The sequence below is a fragment of the Thamnophis sirtalis genome, unplaced genomic scaffold (genome assembly GCF_051295495.1).
Source record: "Thamnophis sirtalis isolate CommonGarterSnake01/CBP01778 unplaced genomic scaffold, rThaSir2_p1.2 scaffold_2, whole genome shotgun sequence".
Taxonomy (NCBI): domain Eukaryota; kingdom Metazoa; phylum Chordata; class Lepidosauria; order Squamata; family Natricidae; genus Thamnophis; species Thamnophis sirtalis.
Genome location: NW_028261382.1, coordinates 10,732,977 through 10,756,000, shown reverse-complemented (window position 1 = coordinate 10,756,000; position 23,024 = coordinate 10,732,977). Strand labels below are relative to the sequence as shown.

General features: G+C 43.0%; 1 protein-coding gene across 1 annotated transcript in view; it reads right to left on the bottom strand.

The window, feature by feature from the left end:
* The window catches only part of EFL1 (elongation factor like GTPase 1), a 75,012-nt gene that overhangs the window by 19,388 nt on the left and 32,600 nt on the right, over positions 1 to 23,024 (bottom strand). The window contains exon 16 of the mRNA XM_087704268.1: positions 1,329 to 1,460. Coding sequence (XP_087560394.1) covers positions 1,329 to 1,460 — 132 coding nt within the window. The remainder of the gene's footprint in view (positions 1 to 1,328; positions 1,461 to 23,024) is intronic.

The window sequence follows — 23,024 nt, the reverse complement described above, 5'->3', positions numbered from 1 at the left end:
AGAATATAAAGCACAAAATAGTTAAACAATATTTGGTTATAAATAGCTAAGTATAAATAAATATAGAAATGTACATAAAAATGGATAACGAATAAGGAGACCATGAATGCAAGATAGAAATGTATAGAAGGGAAAACACTAACTGCAAAAAACCCGATACGGAACTGCTGTATGATATACGATGGAACTTCTTGTTCCTATGTTGTTTTAAGTCATGTGTCTGTTTCTGTTGATTTGTTTATGTGTTTAAAATAAAAATTAAAAAAAAGAAAGGAATGGGGTGGGATCGACAGTAGACCGTCTAAGGTTAAAGTTTTGGGGGTTTGGGGAAGAAACCACCGAGTCAGGTAGAGCATTCCAGGCGTTGACCACTCTGTTGCTGAAGTCACATTTTCTGCAATTGAGTTTGGAGTTGTTTACCTTAAGTTTGTATCTACTGTGTGCTGATGTATTGTTGTGGTTGAAGCTGAAGTAGTCATTGACAGGTAGATATGTCAAAATGGATGAATTTTTTTAAAAAATAATATTTTTTTTTATTTTTATCTAATTTATTTTAATAAAATGCTTTTGGAGTAAAAATCTATCTAAAGATAGTTTTCTATTTAAGATACATTAATGATCTAGCTTATTTCAGCATGAAATGGGAGTTTAGTTATGTAGCATGAGGCTGCATATTCTGCAACATTTACATTTTTGGTAAACTCATTCAACGAATCCAAGCTCTGCAAGCTGAGATCACATGCACTGCATTGATGCATTCACACAATGTCGCAGCAGAGAGGGCAGCTGCTCTTCCAACTTATGATTTAAATTGAGTTGATTTGAATCAAGCCTTTTTACCTGATTTAAATCGACTTGATTTAAATCAAATCTATCCTGCTTTCAATAGAAACACAGGTAGCCTTCGACTTACAACAGTTCTTGCAGGGACTGTTCAAAGTTACAACGGCACAGAAAAAGGTGACGTATGATCGTGTTTCACACCTACGACCACTGTAGCGTCCCCATGATCACGTGATCAAAATTTGAATGCTGGGCAACTGGTCCCTATTTATGACGGTTGCAGTGTCCCTGGGTAAGGTGATCCCCTTTTGTGACCTTCCGACAAGCCAAGTCAATGAGGAAGCCAGATCCACTTAACAACCATGTTACTAACATAACAAATGCAATGATTCACTTAACAACCGTGGTGAGAAAGGCCGTAAAATGGGACAAAGCTCACTTGATAAAATATTTTCAATTATTAGCAACATAAATTTCGAGCTCAACTGTGGCCGTAACTCGAGGACTGCCTGTACAGTCTTTCATAAGACAGAGAACATTCTTACTTGGGTGCTTCGGCTCCACGGCCACTCGTACGATCGGCGTTGCTTCGAAGTTGAGTGGATTAAATGGGGGACAAGACGGAGTGGAAGATAAGGTTGCCGATTTCAAAACGAACTCTTGCAAGCCACCTATTCCTGAAAGGCATCGAAAAACACGCATTGTTACTGATTGTATCGTTATAGAGACTAACTTGATTTTGTATTTAATAACGGCAGCAAGACTGTTGGTGGTGCAATACTGGAAGAAGGAAGATTTGCCTACTATTCAAGAATGGACATTAAAAGTAACAAACCTAGCAGAGATGGCTAAAATATCAGCATATCTCAAGGATCACTCAAATGAGAGATATAAACTGGAGTGGAGAAGATGAGCCGAGGTGGCGCAGTGGTTAGGGTGCAGTACTGCAGGCCACTTCAGCTGACTGTTAGCTGCAGTTCGGCGGTTCAAATCTCACCGGCTCAGGGTTGACTCAGCCTTCCATCCTTCCGAGGTGGGTGAAATGAGGAACCAGACTGTAGGGGCGATATGCTGATTCTGTAAATCTCTTAGAGGGGGCTGAAAGCCCTATGAAGCGGTATATAAGTCTAACTGCTATTGCTATTGCTATATGGATTGACTATACTCAAAATAAATATGGGACTAAGAAATTCCAGATAGTTTATAACTGAAGAAACAAGGAATGATATAATCTGTTTAGAGTTACCCTAACAAAAGAAGAGTTAAAGCTCAAATGAAAGATGATACTAACTTTCTTTAAGTTTATTTTAGAACATCTTTGTTAAAGATTTATACCCTGTATTTGTTCTGGGAAGTCGGGGGGGGGGGAGGTTGGGGGGGTTCAGGTGGGGAGGGCGGGGGGGGGGAAAAGGTAAACATTTGTAAAAGGTTTTTTTTTTCTAAAATTTTCAAGAAAAAAGAAAAACACGCATTGCATCAACAGGAGTTCTCTCACTAAAGACGATGGAAAAACATTAAAAAATCAAGACAGGGCACATTTGAACTTGAAAAAACATTGAAATTGTTGGGAGCCAGAGGCTGACTCTATAAACCGCTTAGAGAGGGCTGTAAAGCACTGTGAGCGGAGTATAAATCTAAGTGCTATTGCTATCACTATTACAAAAAGATGATTGATCTCTCGTGAGCTGATGCTACTGTGATTTATTTATGTATCTCTAACGATAAAGGGTGGCTCAGTGGCTAAGAGAAAGTCGGCAATTCAGTGGTTCGAATCCCTAGCGCCGCGTAACGGAGTGAGCTCCCGTTACTTGTCCCAGCTTCTGCCAACCCAGCAGTTCGAAAGCACATAAAAATGCAAGTAGAAAAATAGGGACCACCTGTGGTGCGGAGGCAACAGCGTTCCATGCGCCTTTGGCGTTTAGTCATGCCGGCCAATGACCACGGAGATGTCTTTGGACAGCGCTGGCTCTTCGGCTTAGAAACGGAGATGACCACTGCCCCCTAGATTTGGGAACAACTAGCACATATGGATGGGGGAACCTTTACCTAATGATAGACACTGCTCCATATGGCTATCATTCAACCCAATGGGGAAAGTCATGCTGGGAAAAACCGAGGCACTGTGATGAATTTAAGGGCGTTAATTTTTGCAATTGCGAGAGTTCACTTTTTAGCATTTGTCTGTCCCTCATCATCTGGGCTGACTTTCTGATGGTAGAAAGACATATATTCAGGAGCCTTAGACCGAAGATGCAAATACGACGGCTTCAGTTTTCACTACTGTAGCCATATCCTTCATATTTGAGATGTACTGAAAATATTTGCTCTCAGGGCAATTTATAATGAAATGGAACAAGCCGTAGAAACATTACATTTTAGGATAATGCCAAGTGAGAACGCAATGGCTGAATTTTTCAGCTATCCTTATATTTTGACTTGCAAAACAAGCAGTCAGATAATTAAAGTTGAATTTCCTAAGACCTGAACTTATTATTTTCAAAGCCTAGGGATTCCTTTTGTAAACAGTGTCCTGGCGTGTACATTTTTTTTCTTTCGAATGAGCTTATAACAGTGATTATCCTGCATTGACACCCAAGTATCAAGTCTGAAATACCAGTAATAATTGGATGGTACCCAGCACCTCCTACAAGAATGGCATTTTAAGTTTAATAAAGCTATTTAAAATGCTGTAAAAATTAACCAGAGTGGAAATTAGAAAAGAGCTCGTACTTCCAGGCCACCAGCAACAGCGTAAAGAGCCAGTAAATTACCTTTTTTCTTTCTTTTCAATTTTCAGATTAAAAAGCCTTCACTACTGTGGGTGTAGGAACAGATGGCATGAAAGAGAACAATGGGAACAGCTCAAACATGCTTGTCATTACGGGATGATATTAATAAGACTTGTGTGTCATGCTGTCTAATTATAATGGCTAGGGCTCCAAACCAAAGTTTATTGACATGAGTCTTTTGCAACAAAAACAATTTCTGTTGTCTTATTCTGGCTACAGCAGGAGCCTTTTTAAAAATAATAATAATAATAATATTTAATTGCACTAATCCTCAAACGGAAGAGATGAATATGTTTAGTTTTTAACCCGTTTCTCATTTTACTTAGCTTTATTTCACGTGTCTGCTTTATATGGAGAATTGGTTTTTTAAAAACAATTTACTGTGCATTTCTGTGTGCACTATTTAAAAAATAACATAGGTAAAGGTTCCCCTCACACATATGTGCTAGTCGTTCCTGACTCTAGGAGGCAGTGCTCATCTCCGTTTCAAAGCCAGCGCTGTCCGAAGGCGTCTCCATGGTCATGTGACCGGTATGACTCAATATCAAAGGCGCACAGAATGCTGTTACCTTCCCAACAAAGGTGGTTCCTATTTTTCTACTTCCATTTTTACATGCTTTTGAACTGCTTGGTTGGCAGAAGCTGGGAAAAGTAACGGGAGCTCATTCCGTTACACGGTGCTAGGGATTCGAACCGCCGAACTGCTGATCTTTCTGATCGACAAGCTCAGCGTCTTAGCCACTGAGTCCCCTCAGTAACAGTATATATACTCTTGTATAAAATTCTGACAACATGTGTATTTTCTCGAATAGACAATGCAGGTGTTCCACTAAACACACACACTTTTTACACATCCCACTATTTCTATTTTTTCAATGTATTTCAAACCCTGTTGCATAGTCCCGGGAAATGCAAGTATTAAAACGTAACTGCATTCCACTTTGCATAATGGATTGGAAATGTTAATTACATTAAAATGCAAACCAAATCCTTTGTGGTCAGACGAGGAATGCCTGCGCTTACCTTCACAAGTCCCCTACACGGAACAATTATAAAGCCAGCGTGGTCCGGAGAGAGATATTTTATTGATTTGTTAATAAATGCAGAAACCCCTTCACATATCTTCAATTCAATTTTAAGCCTCAAGTGAATGAGTTCTTTTGAGTCCTAAAAAAGGAGAGGCCCACAACACGCCTCATAAATTTACTGATATTCTTAGAGGTCCTGTCTGTAACATTCCCTCCGAAGGAACCCGGGAATGGAAACTAATCCTGATTACCAAATTCTGTGACAGGGAGCCTTCTTAAATCAAGGGGAGTCTGTGTGAGCTTTCAAACAGATAACTAATGTCTTCTGCAGGCTGGCAAGGAAAGTCCTTATGAATACAAAAAGGAAGAAAAAAGGAAGGAAATGTATTTCCTGAAACCCCAAGAAGGAAAGTCATTTTGATAGGAACACTTTAAGAAAAGTTGTAAAATATTTATGGGGGAGAGGGGAATCACAGTCTGCAACTATCCAGGCTGGGCCTCAGAACTAGTGAAATGGGAATTTTGACTCCGGGGCTCCCAGTATTATACAGCAATATGTCTATGAGAGGAGGCTCTAGTAAAGTTTCATAGGTGTGCTCAAATCCACTATATCAGTGATGGCAAACCTTGTGCCCAAATGCGTGCTCACCGGAGTGCCAGAAACCTGAAGACCATCTGGCTGGTATGTGCATGCCTGTTTTGGGGGTGTTTTGGGGGGAGGGCGCATTCAGGCCATTTTTCGGCCGTTTTCAGGCCATTTTTCGGGCTGTTTGTAGGCCGTTTTTTGGGCCAAAAAAAATGTTCTGGCCAAAAAAAAAACATGTTTTGGGGGCCAAAGAAAACGTCCATAAATATCCAAAAAACTGGCCTGAAAATGACCCCAAAACCAGCCTAAAAATGGCCTGGAAACAGCCCTGAAAATTGCCAGGATTTTTGCCGTTTTCCAATGCTCTGGCGTCTGCAAAGACCAGCGGAAACCAGAAGAGCATCTGGTGATGGCGCACGTGCCCACAGAGAGGGCTCTGCGTGCCACATCTGGCAAGCATGCCATAGTTTCGTCATCACGGCACTATAGTATCAGTCGTTGAGTAACATTGGCACTCCTTGTATGCCTATTAAGATGAGAACATGCCAGTGTTTGGTATTATATTCACAGCCTGAGAATAACAAGGTACATCAGTTGAAAAGGAACAACGATGGGACAGGAGAACAAAGCCTACATCAATGGTTATCCAACACCAGAAGATGTTGGATAACCGTTTGTCTGAAGTGGTGTAGGGTTTGCTGCCTAAGCTGGGGGTTGGACTAGATGACCTCCAAGGTCCCTTCCAACTCTGTTATTCTATCCTATTCTAGTGTACTTGATGTGAAAGTTGGCCTAATCTTGCTTGGCCAAAGAAAAACCAAGTAGGTGGATGGAGATGATCAAAAGATGGCGTAAAATTAAATATATACACAACTCAAGTCTCAATATAAAATGTGGATTCGCTTGCCAAAAAGCAGGGTATTTTAAGAGCATTCCTGGTATTATGCCTTGGCTTGTTTATCTCCCATTATAGCTAAAACAAATTTATCACACATATCCGAAGCTTCTAATTGCTATTTATAAAACACAGGAAACCAGCAAGTGCCACACTTAAATTTAAAAAACAGAGACGCAGACTTGAAGTTTAGATACAAGGCAAAACATGTATCAAAGAATGAAAGGTTTGTTGTTGTTAGTTGTGAAGTCGTGTCTGACCCATCGCGACTCCATTCTTCTAGGCCCTCCTGTCCTCTACCATCCTCTGGAGTCCATCTAAGCTCACGCCTACTGCTTGGGTGATTCCATCCAGCCACCTCCTTCTCTGTCATCCTCTTTTGCCCTCAATCTTTCCCAGCATTAGGCTCTTCTCCAGGGAGTCCTTCCTTCTCATTAGGTGGCCAAAGTATTTGAGTTCAATCTTCAGGATCTGGCCTTCTAAAGAGCAGTCAGGATTGATCTTCTCTAGGACTGACCAGTTGGATCACCTTGCAGTCCAAGGGACTCGCAGGAGTCTTCTCCAGCACCAGAGTTCAAAGGCCTCCATTCTTTGGTGCTCAGCCTTTCTTATGGTCCAACTTCCACAGCCATCCATTGCAACTGGGAAAACCACAGCCTTGACTAGGCACACTTTTCTTGGCAGGGTGATGTCTCTGCTTTTTAGTATTTGCCATAACCTTGCTTAAAAGCAACGTCTTTTAATTTCTTGCCTGCAGTCCCCATCTGCGTTGATCTTGGAGCCCAGGAAAGTAAAATCTGTCACTACCTCCATTTCTTCCCCATCTATTTGCCAGGAATTGAGAGGGCCGGATGCCACGATCTTAGTTTTCTTAATGTTGAATTTCAAGCCAACTTTTGCACTCTCCTCCTTCACCCGCACCAAGAGGCTCTTTAGTTCCTCTTCACTTTCTGCCATTAGAGTGGTATCATCTGCAAGTGAGCTTTGCCCCCATTTTAAGACCTTTCGTGCTGCAGTTGTTAAGTGAATCACTGCAGTTGTTAAGCTAGTTGATCTTCTCTAGGACTGACCAGTTTGATCACCTTGCAGTCCAAGGGACTCGCAGGAGTCTTCTCCAGAAACCATAGTTCAAAGGCCTCAATTCTTTGGCACGCAGCCTTTCTTATGGTCCAACCTTCACAGTCACATATTGCAACTGGGAAATATTCCCATACCTTCCAACAAGAGAAGAATAGCAATTGGGTAATAGTTTTCAGAAGACCCTTGTTGTTGTTAGATGTGAAGTTGTGCCCGACCCATCGGGGCCCCATGGGCAGCCTTCCTGTCCTCTACCATCCTCTGGAGTCCATTTAAGCTCATGCCTACTGCTTTGGTGACTCCATCCAGCCACCTCGTTCTCTGTCGTCTCCTTCTTCTTTTGCCCTCAATCGTTCCCAGCATTAAGCTCGTCTCCAGTTCATCCTTCCTTTTCATTAGGTGGCCAAAGTATTTAATGAAAGGTTAGAAATAGTGTATCTCTCTCTCTCTCTCTCTCTCTCACCCTCCCTCCCTCCCTCTCTCTCACACACACACTTTTTTTGCTTCTCAAGAGAAGGATCTTTCTCAGGTAGATATATCATGGAATAATTTTTATTTTTGATACATTATTTTCTCTTAGAGGTTTTGGGCTCCCATTAGCTCTAAACACTGGCAATGGATGGCAGGGGCTGACAAGAAACCCCAAATAAATGAAGATCACTGGATTGACTAAAACTAGCTTAATGAGCTATGGTGGCACAGTGGTTAGAGTGCAGCACTGCAGGCTGCTTCTGTTGGCTGCCAGCAATTTGGCAGTTCGAATCTCCCTAGGCTCAAAGGTTGACTCGGCCCTAGGATGGCCTTCCATCCTTCCGAGGTGGGGAAAATAACCCAAATTGTTGGGGACAATATGCTGACTCTGTAAACCGCTTAGAGAGGGCTGTAAAAAGCACTGTGAAGCGGTATATGAGTCTTAGTGTGATTGCTATTAAGATAGAAGATCCTCCATTTAAGATTTGATGTAATTGTTGCATTGATTTAGCTTCCCGTCCTGTTCAATAGGGTGTCCCTGCTAACAATGTTTAGACTTCTCAGGATACAGGAAAAGTTTATTTGGCAGCCAGGTTCAGAAAGCTAGCCCATGGCTAGCATTGCAAGTTCTGAACAACCTTCATTATCGAAGCACGGGTTCTTATACATTCTCAAAGGCAGCGTAACACGGAAACACTTATTTCTTAGTGGTTACCTTGAGGAGAAAGCCTTATAAGGAGATGGGGGTCTTACTTCTCCTTTTGTTATGGAGTACGTGTCATTAACGAACTTTAATTGAACCTTGGACTTTTTGACATAGGTTTTGACATTGGGACATCGGCTTAGAACATCTTGTGGTTAGGCACTGGCTTCCTCCTTCTTTTGCAAGCTGCAACTCTGCCTATGTGGCTTTAATATAGAAGTAAAGGGGCTCTAGGAGGCTGTCCAGCCTGACCCAGTAGGTTTCACACTTCATGTCCAAATCTCACTTTACATCCTGCTTTAACAATACTTGTAGATTTGCTATAAAAACACCTTTTGCTTTTATCAATTCAGTTCAGAATCTTTCCTTTCCTCTTGTCCTTCCAGCAAGAAGCATCAGGGCATCGTCCAGTGTTCACGCCCGGCTAATTTGTTTCCGTCTCTTCCTTGCCATCGGAGGCTCCTCTGAAGCTAAATTGTGTCTGGCTAAATTTTTTGCTGACTAAACAAAGAGCTTTGCAAGGAAGGTGTCATGTTTCAGCCACAAGCAGACAGAGGCCGGGCAGCATCTCCTCCAAGACAAAGAAGGAACTCTGGAAAGCGAAGGACGGCTTTTCTCCGCAACCCCAAACAATATATCTCATTTTGCTCTTCGTTTTTTTTAAAAAAAAAAACCTAAAGTGAGGAAGTCAACCTCCATCTTCCACTAGGTTCACAAGTGATACAAAAATTATAAAATCCACTCTGAGGCTATAAGAAGAACAGAGACCAGTGAAATCCAGACGGTCCTACCCATGATTTGACTTACTCAAATAAAAATGTAATGAAAACCACTGTAACTCTTTTAGAGAGGAATGCCCCAATGATTGATGTTGTTTTACCAGGGGCAAAATCTACAGGACCTTCCGCGCATGCGCAGAGCGTCAAAAACGGACGTGACGACGTCCGGGTGGGTGGGCGCAGCCTGCTACTGAGCGCACCTGCAAAGGTAAGTAGAACAGCGAGGGGGGGGGATCTGCTGTGCCACATGGTTTAGATTAGCTGGAAAGCAGGAAATCCTGTTTTCTAGATAATATAAATCGCGCGTCACAGCTGATCGTCGGAAATACCAGCTCGCCCAAATCGGTAGCATTTCATCCCTCCTTCACACAGTGCTACCTGCAATCAAATAAACACTAATCTGAGTTGTATAGATGGATAATGGATATGTGAGAGAAGCAAAGAGAGAGAGGTGAGGGACACAGCAGATTTACAAGTGCTAACAGAATTCATTAGCAGCCTTCCGGAGAACTGAGCTGTTTGGTTAAGTAGAATTTAACATGGACATTTTTGAACATTACACCTGCAAGTCTCCTGCATTTTTATGTGTAATATATAGATATTAAGCAGATCATGGTGTAATCATGTTCTTATAGGACACATAATCTTTGTTTTGAGAAGAGTTTCATGACCCAAGACTCTTATACGTAACATTAATAGCACTTAGATTTAAATACCGCTTCACAGTGCTTTACAGCCATCTCTAAGCTGTTTACAGAGTCAGCCTCTTGCCCCCAACAATCTGGCTTCCTCATTTTATCCACCTCGGAAGGATGGAAGGCCGAGACAACCTCAAGCCGGTGAGAATCGAACTGCTGGTAGTTGGTACAGTTAGCCTGCAATACTGCATTCTAACCACTACAGCCCTTCCTTCCTTCCTTCCTTCCTTCCTTCCTTCCTTCCTTCCTTCCTTCCTTCCTTCCTTCCCACTTAGAAATAGTACATAGATTTATATACCACTTTATGGTGCTTCACAGCCCTCTCTAAGTGGTTTATAGTCAGCATTTTGCCCCCAACAATCTGGATCCTCATTTTACCCACCTCGGCAGGATGGAAGGCCGAGTCAACCTTGAGCCTGTCGGGATTGAACTCCTGGAATAAGCAGTGAATTAGCCTGCAATACTGCATTCTAACCACTGCGCCACCATGGCTCTTTGAAGTAATGAAACCAACCGTCTCCTCATCTGCTGGGACTTCAGATTTAAGAAATGCCACGGGTTTGTTATTTATTTATTAAAAATAAGTGGTAGAATTGCTTCAAGTATCCTGAATTTTAATCATAAAACAATGCATATCCCATCCCTGGAACACAATATTCCGATTTCCAGGATACAGATATTCCTCGACTTGCAACCGTTTGTAAAGTTACAACAGCACTGGAAAAAAAATGGCTCATGGCCATTTTTCACACTTGCAACCACTGCATCATCCCTGTGGTCATGTGATCAAAAATTGGAAGCTTGGCAACTGGTTCCTATTTGCGGCGGTTGCAGTGTCCCGGGGTCATGTGATCGCCTTTTGCGGCCTTCTGACAAGCAAAGTCAATGGGGAAGCCAGATTCACTTAACCACCGTGTGACTAACTTAACAACGGTTGCAAGAAAGGTCATAAAATGGGGCAAAACTGACTCAACAACTGTCTCACTCAGCAACAAGAATTTTGGGTTCAGTTATGGTCACAAGGCGAGATCTACCTGTACCGTATCCGACCCACGAAGATTTACACTGGTTCAACTCTATTGTGACATGCCATAGAGTAGATCAACATCTGGTTGACTCACCACGTTACACCATAATCCATGGTTTGCAAACCATAATGTTTGCACATGGGATGACAGAATCAAACAAACCACATTATGGTGTATGTGTCAATTTTGTTCAAGATGAAATCAAACTGAGGGTGAATATGACAATTTCGATGTTTAGGTATCAACTGACCCATTTAACTGCTTAAACATAAGCAAACAACTCATTCCCATCCATCAACTAATTGCTCTGAAAGCAGACAAGGAAAACAAACCCACGAGAAGAATAAGGTCATTAAAAGGAAATGCTACTGTAAAGTTAACTTCTACAGCTATCAATGAATTTGCTTGCAAGTGCAGAATCTGTCAATAATTGGACAGGATCGGATTATCAAAATAAATAATAAATTTGCTTTAGAGATTCTGGCCCATATTCTGAAGCACCAAACCAAGCGGTGTCCTTTTCAATTTAATTTAATGTAATACTGTGCAACATTCCACAGTCAAATAACCTTGACGTTACTAAACATAGCTCTTCTCTTTCGCTGGCTTGCTTACCGAATAGTTCTCAAAATTAAACAAAGTCAGTTTTCTGACTCACAGCCAGGCCAGTACAACCCCCCCCCCCAAAAAAAAAAACCCACTTTCACAATTTTAAAGACATCGTGAGGCAATATGGATATTTTTTTTCTCCTCCTGGCTGAAGGTGAGATTAAAAATATTCTTTAATCTAAGGAATTGTAAATGTCAAATGCAAATCCTTGGGGAGGAAAAAAAAACCCATATGGTTTATGGAAGACAGAGTTTGCCCAATTCACATATCATAGGAAAAAAAAACAGTGTTATCTGCTCCGGTGGGCAACTGAATCAGACCTACCAGGGGGACGAAATGTCACAAGATCTTAATACCAAGTGTGTACCTGCCAACTCTGTTCCTCAACAGAATTCCCTGTTGTCTGTGCTTGATCATAGTACTTTTCCTCTTGTTGTTACTCTCTGTTTAATCCAACTTGTATCTCCACTTCAGAGGGAAGTCTACAAGCGAACGGGAGCCAGTAAAAAGTCGAGCAATTCAATTCAATTCAGAATAAGGCTGGAAGGGGCCTTAGAGGTCTTCTAGTCCAATCCCCTGCTAAAGCAGGAGTCTCTGTACCAGGGGTGTCAAACTCAAGGCCCGTAGGATACTTAGATCTGGCCCGCAGGGCTGATCTGGAAAAGCGAAGGACCAGCCCGCAGTGCTTCTGCCAGTGAAAATGGGCTCTGAGCTCTGTTGTTGGTTGCCATGGCCTCCTTCAACCTTCTGCCATTGAAAACGGAGCTCAGGAGGGCCGCATTTTTGCTGGAAAAGCACTCGGCTCACCACAGGCGCCCCCGACAGGAGTGACATCAGGCTGGCCATGCCCAGCCTGGCCATGCCCCTACCTTGAGTTCAAACACAACCCTAATGTGGCCCTCAATGAAATTGAGTTTGACACCCCTGCTCTATGCCATTTCAGCCAACTGGCTATCCAATCTCTTCTTAAAAACCTCCAATGATGAAGCACCCGTAGCTTCTTGTCCTCACTGTTAGGAAGTTTCTCCTTAATTCATCCACGAGCCATGGTGGGGCAGTGGTTAGAGGGCAGTACTGCAGGCTGCTTCTGCTGCCTGCCTGCAATTTGGCAGTTCAAATCTCTCCAGGCTCAAGGTTGACTCAGCCTTCCTTCCATCCTTCGGAGGTGGGTAAAATGAGGACCTAGATTGTTGGGGGGGGGGGGGGGGGGGGAGAGAAATATGCTGGCTCTGTAAACCGCTTAGAGAGGGCATATAAGTCTAAGTGCTATTGCTAATTCCAGGTAACGTCTCCTTGATCAATTTCTATGCATTGTTTCTTGATTTGTCTTCGGGTGCTTTGGAAAATAAGTCGAGCCCCTCTTCTTTGTAGCAGCCCCTCAAAAACTGGAATACCACTATCATGACCAATAGCAATATACCCACTGCTGAGCTCAGCCACCTTCCCTTCTTTCTCCCCCTTTTCACCTCCCTTTTGGAAGCAGGAAAGATTAGTTAGAGGACAGTGGAGCAAAATGACTCTCAAGGACATCTTGTTCCAGTCAGCTACAGATATGACTCTACAATCAGCATCTTTGATAGCCAAACTATGATTTGGCCACGCAGCTGGAGCTCATGTTCAGACCCACAATGGAATGGTTGGGAAATCGATTGTAATCTGAAAGTCTGGAAGTAACTTTATAAATGGAATTTCACTGTGGAATCCAGGCTCGGTTCCCCGACAAATGCGCGCTCGACAAAAGCACGCCCGACGAAACTGCGGTGACAAAACCACGAGTTCTAAATCGTGCCGGCGAATGAGTGCAGAAGTGCGCCGACAATAGCGCGCCGACAGAAGCACGCCCTAAACCTAACACTAAACCTAACACTAAACCTAACCCTGAACCTAACCCTTACCTTAAATCGCGCTTCTGTCGGCGCGCTGTTGTCAACGCGCTGTTGTCGGCCCGTTGATGACATCGCGGTTTCGTCAGCACGCTTTTGTCGGGTCACGATCCAGGCTCCCACCTAGCTTTCGCCTCACCATCAGGAGGCTGTGAGTTCGATGCTAGGTAGAGGCAGATATTTCTCTCTCTGGGCACCCTGAGAATGTATCTGCTGACTAGAACTCCACATTGGCAAAAGGACGAGCGTCCGGCCAGTAAACACTTAGCTCCATTCAGTTGCCCAGATTCCACTCCGCAAGGGATTATGGGGTCGTTAAAAGAGGATGATGGTGATGATGATGATCCATGCTCCCACCTGAAGGAAGCCCTTGCAGTCTTAATACTTTCAGCACCTTCTCCCAAAGGTGCTTTTCCAAAAAGGCAACTGGCCTTCGTTTTTCCCTGAAGACATTTTGCTTCTCGTCGGAGAAGATTCTTCCGTTCTGGCTCAATACGGGCTTCTTGGATGAGAAGCGGAAGATACTTCAAGGAAAAACAAAAAGCCAAATTGCCTTTTTGAAAAAGCATCTTTGGGGCAGCCATGACCTGGATGACTGAGACTCTCCAGAGACTTCAGCAGCTGGCCTTTTGGACTTCATCACTACGTGGCAAAAGAAGAGCTGGCAAAGAGCTGCTTGCACAGGTTAAATGCATTAGATGTAGAAAGCAAAAATAAAAAAGAAAGGAAGAACGTGAAACAGCTGTGGGAGGAAAAGAAAACGACGTGAGAGGTTGCAGAAGCCGGCGTACTACAGTTTTGCTGCTGTCACTTCTGATGTATCCTGTCCAAGTTTCTCTCGAAGTCCGTAATCAACTTAAGGCTGTGCCCTGGGGAGGCAGCAGCCAACCACATGTTGTCATTGAAATGTTTGTGGCCACAATACTCCAACCAAGGACGACGGCAGCTTTTTAAAACAGCGCTCATTGCCAACTGCTTCCTTTATGTGGTGTGATATGGCCAAAACCACGTTGCCTTTGAGGTCATTTCAGCCTTTGGGACTTGGCTTAACAAGGAGAGCGAAGGGCCATACAGTCTGCAGGCTTTTTTTTTTTTTTTAAATATTATTTTAATGCTGACAAAGTTTAAAAGGAAAGCATGTGCGTCCTGAAAACCAATGTCAAAATTTAACCCCTTTGGAGAGAAAAATCACAGCGAGAGCTGCGACGGCGCAGTGGGTTAGAAGGCAGCATTGCAGGCTACCTCTGCTGACTGCCAGCAGTTCGATCCTGACTGACTCAAAGTTGATTCTGCCTCCCCTCCTTCTGAGGTGGATGAACTGAAGACCCAGATTGTGGTGGGAAAGAGGCACTGTGAAGTGGTATATAAGTGCTATTGCTATTGGTAACAGTGATGCTTCAAAAGGCAGTATTATTATCTTGCATTTCCTCATTGCATTAAAGCATAAACATCCTGATTTTAGCAACCTTTTCATCAAGAGTTTGCAGTGGGTTATTTAACTAACAAATTGAACTAAGAAAATGAAATGTTGTCGGTACTAAATTGTGTAGGTCAGGCGACAATTTTCAAATTGCATGACGATTTTCAGACTGAACCTCTTGCTAGTTGGGGAAAAGAAAGAAAGCCTACTCATGATGGCAACTGCGTTTTTACTTACTATAAAAGGTAAATGTTCCATTTGCACATACGTGCTAGTCGTTCTCGACTCTAGGGGGCAGTGCTCATCTCTGTTTCAAAGCCAAAGAGCTAGCGCTATCCAAAGACGTCTCCATGATCATGTGGCTTGCATGGCTAAATGCTGAATGTGCACATGGAATGCTGTTACCTTCCCACCAAAGTTGGCTGCTATTTTTCTACTTGTATTTTTACATGCTTTCGAACTGCTAGGTTGGCAGAATCTGGGAGCTCACTCCGTTACGCAGCGCTAGGGATTCAAACCACTGAACTGCCGACCTTTCTGATCGACAAGCTCAGCATCTTAGCCACTGAGTCTCTATTACTTACTATACTAGGATTTTAAAGTCATGATCTGTTCTACTAGCCACGATGACATGATTCATACATAACATTTAACTACAACACGGAGCCAAAAGTAAAGAAACTATTTCGGCTGAGCTACATGTGAAACACACTACCCTCCAAGTCTTAATAACCTTCACTTCCTCCAGTGAATCTCAGAAGCAATTCCATATCTCGGTTCTCAATTAAAAAGGCACCTTATAAAACAATTCAACGTTATTAAAATTCCAAATGCCATTATCTTCAAGTGCAACCTTTAAGGAATTGTGCTGTTAAAAGCTTCAAAAGAGCAGCAAGTAAGGATTTGCCATAGTTTTGAATCTCTTGAGGTTCCACCGCAGTTGCTCTGCACAAAAAAAAATGTCTTAAAGACATATATTTTTTTGTTTTAAGAATGTGTACCCACCCCACCCCCCGCTTTCAATCACAAGCTTTCCTGAAATATAGAACAGTGTAATCATTTTTAATGAAGCAGAGTTATATCATGCTGCTGGCATTTTCTATTAATAGGTCGGCAAGAGGAAGATTTTCCCAAATAACACATTTTTGGTAAATCTGGGTTATGTTTTATTGTGACATTTTAGAATTATGATGAGACAGAGGGATATACACATAGTATGTGTGTGTATATACGAAGTATATGAAACAGAATTTATATATACAACTCACTCTCTCTCTCTCTCTCTCTCTCTCTTTCTCTCGTTTAATTAAAAGAAGGACTAGGGGTGACATGATAGCAATGTTCCAATATCTCAGGGGCTGCCACAAAGAAGAGGGAGTCAAGCTATTCTCCAAATCACCTGAGGGCAGGACAAGAAGCAATGGGTGGAAACTAATCAAGGAGAGAAGCAACTTGGAACTAAGGAGAAATTTCCTGGCAGTTAAAACAATTAATCAGTGGAACAACTTGCCTCCAGAAGTTGTGAATGCTCCGACATTGGAAGTTTTAAAGAAGATGTTGGATATCCATTTGTCTGAAGTGGTGTAGGGTTTCCTGCCTAAGCAGGGGGTTGGACTAGAGGGCCTCCAAAGTCCCTTCCAACTCTGTTATTCTCTCATTCTTTCTGAATTGATATATGCTTATTTAGGTGTGTAAAGATGGAATATATGTTTTATATGCATAATGTTCATAATCACAACATTATCATAATGCTAACAGCTACTGGGCAGCCTTCTTCTGCCTGAACATCACACTTGCCCTTGAAGTGATAAGTAAGGAGGGAATCACGCGAAGAAAGTGGAGTTCCCCTGGGAAAAAAAATCAACTGGTAATTTATTATAAATTCATTAAAGAAATAACACTATCCTTTCCATGTCAATATGATTTTCCTAGCGCCATGCTGAATATTATATCAAAGTGCTGACACTACAGGTGGGCAGTTCGGTGTTAAGTAAAGGATGAAAGGAAGGATGATGAAAAACACCAACGCATACTGATTTCTAATGGAAGTTTCACCTTATCAGGCACCCCCAAACTGTAGTTCTTTAACCTTTTCTCATTTAAAAAGTTACCGGAATTGGAGGAAGACCGATAGGCGGTTCGGGAGTGCTTACATCTTTCATCCAGCAAAAGAGAGCTTGAAATGTTCTACTGAAAGATCCAGGGAGGAAGGAAGTGAGCCATTTTTTTTGCATTCTGTGCTGCTTCCAGTCCTTGGACAAAGATAGGCTTAAGATGTAGAAGAATCTTGGACAAGCTTGAACATTGGGCGCTATCTAACGAAATGAAATTCAAGGGTGAAAAGAGTAAGGTTCTACATTTAGGCAGGAAAACCAAAATGCACAGGTACAGTATAGGGGGTACCTTGCTCAATAGTAGTAACTGTGAGAGGGATCTTGGAGTCCTAGTGGACAACCATTCAAATATGAGCCAGCCGTGTGTAGCAGCTGCCAAAAAAGCAACACAGTTCTAGGCTGCATAAACAGAGAGATAGAATCAAGATCACGTAAAGCGTTAATACCACTTTATAATGCCTTGGTAAGGCCACCCTTGGAATACTGCATCCAGTTTTGGTCACCACGAGGTAGAAAAGATGTGGAGACTCTAGAAAGTGTACAGAGAAGAGCAAAAAAGTTGATTAGGGGAGTGAAAGCCAAAACATATGAAGAACAGTTGCAGGAACTGGGTATGTCTAGTTTAATGAAAAGAAGGACTAGGGGAGACATGATAAGAGTGTTCTGATATCTCAAGGGATGCCACAGAGAAGAGGGAGTCAATCTATTCTCCAAAGCATCTGAGGACAGGACAAGAAACAATGGGTGGAAACTAATCAAGGAGAGAAGCAACTTAGAACTAAGGAGAAATTTCCTGACAGCTAGAACAATTAATCAGTGGAAAAACTTGCCTCCAGAAGTTGTGAATGCTCTGGCATTGGAAGTTTTAAAGAAGATTTTGGATATCCATTTGTCTAAAGTGGTGTAGGGTTTCCTGCCTAAGCAGGTGGTTGGACTAGGAGACCTCCAAGGTCCCTTCTAACTTTGTTAGTCTATAAATAGAAGTTTATGTTGACAGAACACGAATTTTGCTAGAAGTGCAGCCCCACAGAAGAAGGTCAAGACCTCTTCTCAAACACCCCAGTAATTCCAGAAAAGCAGATTCTGGATGGTTAGGTTTGTTAGGGAAAACTCTTGTTGTAAGAGCAGTTTTAGAGTAAATGGGCTGATTTCATTCTCGTGAATGAAAGGAAATATACATGTACCAGAATAATGTTGCAAGACCCAATCGGTCACCAGAACCAAAGATTTTTAGTCTTCCGAGCTTTTGGACTCTTGCTGGAGTCCATCCTCAGGAGCTCCAGCACAAGTCCAAAAACCCGAAAGACTAAACCTCTGGTCCCAGTGAACCCTGGATCCTGATTTAATCATCCAAAGAAATGACTTTCCATTACATTCTTTCCATGATGTTTCCATGTATTCGAGGTATGAAACCAGCAAAGGCTGGACAGCTATTTAGAGGGAACACTTTCAATTTTAACTCCTGCACGGAGAAAGGTGGGACATGATGTCGTAAAGCAGTGGTCTCCAACCTTGGCAACTTTAAGACTTGTGGACTTCAACTGCCAGAGTTCCTCACCCAGCAAAGCTGGCTGAGGAACTCTGGGAGTTGAAGTCCACAAGTCTTAAAGTTGCCAAGGTTGGAGACCACTGTCCTAAAGAATCCTTTCCAACTCGTGTATGCGTTACGTGTTCTTGCTGTGCTTATCCCATTGCCTCTTTTGCCTTCTGCCCAAAACATTTAGTCACTGCTTCTCTCTCTACCAACTGCAGAAAGGTGTGATGCGCACCAAAATAGAGCAGCTGTCATCACATTAACACATGTAATAGAAAACTTCCTCTGGCAAAACTAGTCATCAAGGCAGATTAAAATACCAGCCTCTGACAAGATACTTGCCGGCTTCTCCTGGAGGTGCCAGAGTTACAAGAGGTTGCACTAAACTGGTGACAAAAAGAATATATTTTCTGTGGTGGGAAAAATCAGCTCTATGTCCTTTTGGCGACCGTACCGAATCAGGTTCATTCCCTGAATTTAAGGGACAGAAAAGGAAAGGGGGGGAAAAATAGGGAGGCGGGGCGATGAAATTGCTACCTATTTTCCCAAGAAACAGCACTTCCCATTTCTTAGAAAAGGAGGAGGTGACAGAAGAAGAAAATGAAATGTGAGACGCACGACCAAGGTGGCAGCCCTGAAGAAGGAAGAATAGAGTGACACCCCAAAATAAAGAGAGCCAAAACAGATGGGGTAGAAACTATAACACAGGTAGTTCTCAACCACAATGGAACCCCAAAATATTCATTGCCAAGCAAGACAGTAAGACCACACCTAGAATACTGCATCCAGTTTTGGTCACCACACTATAAAAAAGATGTTGAGACTCTTAAAAAAGTGTAGAGAAGAGCAGGATGATTAGAGGACTGGAGACTAAAACATCTGAAGAACGGTTACAGGAACTGGGCATGGCTAGTCTAGTGAAGAGAAGGACCAGGAGAGACATGTTAGCATCCTTCCAATATTTGAGGGGCTGCCACAGAGAGGAGGGGGTCAACCTGTTTTCCAAAGCACCCAAAGGCCAGACAAGGAATAATAATGGATGGAAACTGACCAAGGAGAGATTCAACCTAGAAATAAGGAGGAACTTTCTGACAGTGAGAACAATCAATCAATGGAACAGAAGTTGCCTTCAGAAGTGGTGGGAACTTCATCACTGGAGGATTTCAAGAAGAAATTGGACTTCCATTTGTCAGAAATGGTGTAGGGTCTCCTGCTTGGGCAGGGGGTTGGACTAGATGACCTACAAGGTCCTTTCCAACTCTGTTTATCTAACCTAATCTAATCTAATCTAATCTAAGTGAGTTTTGCCCCCATTTTACGACCTTTTAATTCAATTTTATTATTTTATTTTATGAGGTCCCAGAAAAGGTAAAGGTTCCGCTTGCACATATGTACTAGTTGTTCCCGACTCTAGGGGGCGGTGCTCATCTCCATTTCAAAGCCGGAGAGCCAGCACTGTCCGAAGACGTCTCCGTGGTCATGTGACCAGCATGACTAAATCCCAAAGGTGCACGGAACGCTGTTACTTTCCCACCAAAGTTGGTCCCTATTTTTCTACTTGCATTTTTACATTTTTTCGAACTGCTAGGTTGGTAGACGTTGGGACAAGTAATGGGAGCTCACTCTGTTATGTGGAGCTAGGGATTCGAACTGCTGACCTTCTAATTGACAAGCTCAGTTCAGTGTCTTAGCCACTGAGCCACCTTGAGGACCCAGATAATTGAGGACCATAGGATGACTCTGCAAAGTGCTTTGAGAAAGTTGTAAAGCACTGGGAAGCGGTATATAAGTCTGCTACTGCTTCATTATTTTATTTTACTATTTTATTACTTCATTTCATTTTAAATAGGAATTATTCAAATTCGGAAGGCCACGTTGAGGAGCCCTGCTGGCTGAATGCAAGCCCTGTGTTTTGCCACGCTCCACATCTCCGCTTGTATAAGTAGGAAACGGTGCTTTAAATCCTGTTTAAGGGCTTCTGGATTGCAAGAAGCAGTTGGAACAGATTCTCCGTTGGATGAATCAGAGCTCTTAAAATCTCCAAAGATAACATGATTGGAAGGCGTGCACACTCGTGCGCACGCACACACACACACACAGACACACACACTCTTCTGGTTGTTAAACTTCACAGTTTGCCCGGCAAGAAGCGCAACGAAATCCAGACCCAAAGCCTTCAAGTTGGCAGGAAAAACTAACAAAGAGCAACAGTTTTAACTGCAGAGAGATAATGCCCAATGTATAATTTCCTTCCAAACCCCCCCCCCCCCCAAAAACCACAAAGGCCACCAAAGCTTGATATTTTAACAACCACCCAAAAGACAGAGGAGGTGGATGAAATTCAACTGTGGGTGAGAATGCCGGGGGTTTTTTCCCCCCCATTTTGCAGCCGCAAAGATTAGAGCTAGTAAAAATGAAGAAAGAACTAGGAAGGTAAAGGAACAGCAAAGAAGGATGAATAGTGCTAATAAGAAAGGGATTTGGGACATCCAGCTGTAACGTAATTCAGGAGAATATATGGTGGCTCAGTGGCTAAGACGCTGAGCTTGTTGATCAGAAAGGTCGGCAGCGCCACGTAATGGAGTGAGCTCCCATTACTTGTCCCAGCTTCTGCCAACCTAGCAGTTCAAAAGCATGGCACGACAAAACCGTGCTCGACTAAAGCGCGCCCGATTAAACCGCGTCACTGAAGTCATCAACAGGGCGACAACAGCGAGCGCGGAGAAAGAAGGGCGCTTTAAATAGCGCTTTGAAAGCAAGCCGATTCAAGTTAAGGTAAGGGTTAGGTTTAGGTTAGGTTTAGGATTAGGTTTAGGGTTAGGTTAAAGGTTAGGGTTAGGTTTAAGGTTAGGTTAAGGGTTAGGTTAAGGGTTAGGATTAGGTTTAGCGTTAGGTTAAGGGTTAGGTTTAGGGTTAGGTTAAGGGTTAGGTTTAGGATCAGGTTTAGGGTTAGGTTTAGGGTTAGGTTTAGGTTTAGGTTTAGGGGTTAATTTTAGGTTTAGCGTTTACAGTGTGCTTTTTTCTCCGCGCTGTTGTCATGCTGTGATGACGTCAGCTATGCGGTTTCGTCGAGCGCCCTTTAGTTGAACACGGTTTTGTAGTGGAACCATTCAAAAGCACATAAAAATGCAAGTAGAAAAATAGGAACCACGTTTGGTGGGAAGGTAACAGAGTTCCGGGGGGCCTTTGGCATTGAGTCATGTTGGTCACATGACCATGGGGATATCTTCGGATAGCGACGGATCTTTGGCTTTGAAACGGAGATGAGCACCGCCCCCTAGAGTTGGGAATGACTAGCACATATGTGCGAGGGGAACCTTTACCTTTAAGGTTTTGACTGTGGAGCCCTTGAGGATTTCTCCGCTTGGCTGTTTGCAAAGAAGACCACCAAGGACTGCACAGAACCCAATTATAAGCTTTTTAAAGCTGCAACTGAAGACAGCCCAAAACCCACTAACGTTTAACTGATTGCTTTTTCCTTTTTTTTTGTAACCGAGGGCTAACGAAATCACCCCCCCTTCGAAGAGAACGAGCCATGGCTTGGTTTCCTTTGTTTCCTACAGCTTGTTTCCTTCTCTCCACATAGCAAGCCCCTGAATCACAGTGCCCTCCTGCGTTCATTCATTCGCCAGTCTGTCTTAGAAAGCGAGTAGCATCGTAAAGCTGGGATGGCCTCCAGCTGGCTTCTTTTAATAACCCAACTCCTCCATCACAAAATGCAAAATTAACCCACGTGCTTGCCCAAAGGAGCTCTAGAACAAGACCATCTTATTTGTCTCTTGAGAAACCTATATGCGGCTCAAGAAACGACAGTGAGAACTGGACACGGACTCACTGATTGGTTCATAATTGAGAAAGGAGTCCGGCAGGGCTGTATACTGTCGCTCCGCCTATTTAACTTATATGCGGAGCACTTCATGAAAAAGGCGGGGCTATACGAATTCGGTTCACCCACACGCTCGACTAAACTGCGTCGCTGACGTCATAAACAGGGCGACAACAGCGCAGAAACAGAAGCACGCTGTAAACCATAAACCTAAAATTAACCCCAAACCTAAACCTAACACCCCTAAACCTAATCCTAAACCTAACCCTTAACCTAATCCTAAACCTAACCCTAAACCTAACCCTTAACCTAACCCTAAAGCTAACCCTAACCCTTAACCTAACCCTAAAGCTAACCCTAAAGCTAACCCTAAACCTAACCCTTACCTTAAGTTGAATCGGCTTGCTTTCAAAGCGCTATTTAAAGCGCCCTTCTTTCTCCGCGCTGGCTGTTGTCGCCCTGTTGATGACATCAGCGACGCGGTTTAATCGGGCGCGGTTTTGACGGGTCTCTTGTACGAATACGATTGCTGGGAGAAATATCAACAACCTCAAATATGCTCAAGATGATACCACTCTAATGATAGTAAGTGAAGAGGAACTAAAGAGCCTCTTGATGCAGGTGAAGGAGGAGAGTGCACAAGTTGGCTTGAAACCATACATTAAGAAAACTAAGATCATAATATCCGGCCCTCTCAATTCCTGGCAAATAGATGCGAGAAAAAAATGGAGGTGGTGACAGATTTTACTTTCCTGGGCTCCAAGATCACTGCAGATGGGGACTGCAGCCAAGAAATTAAA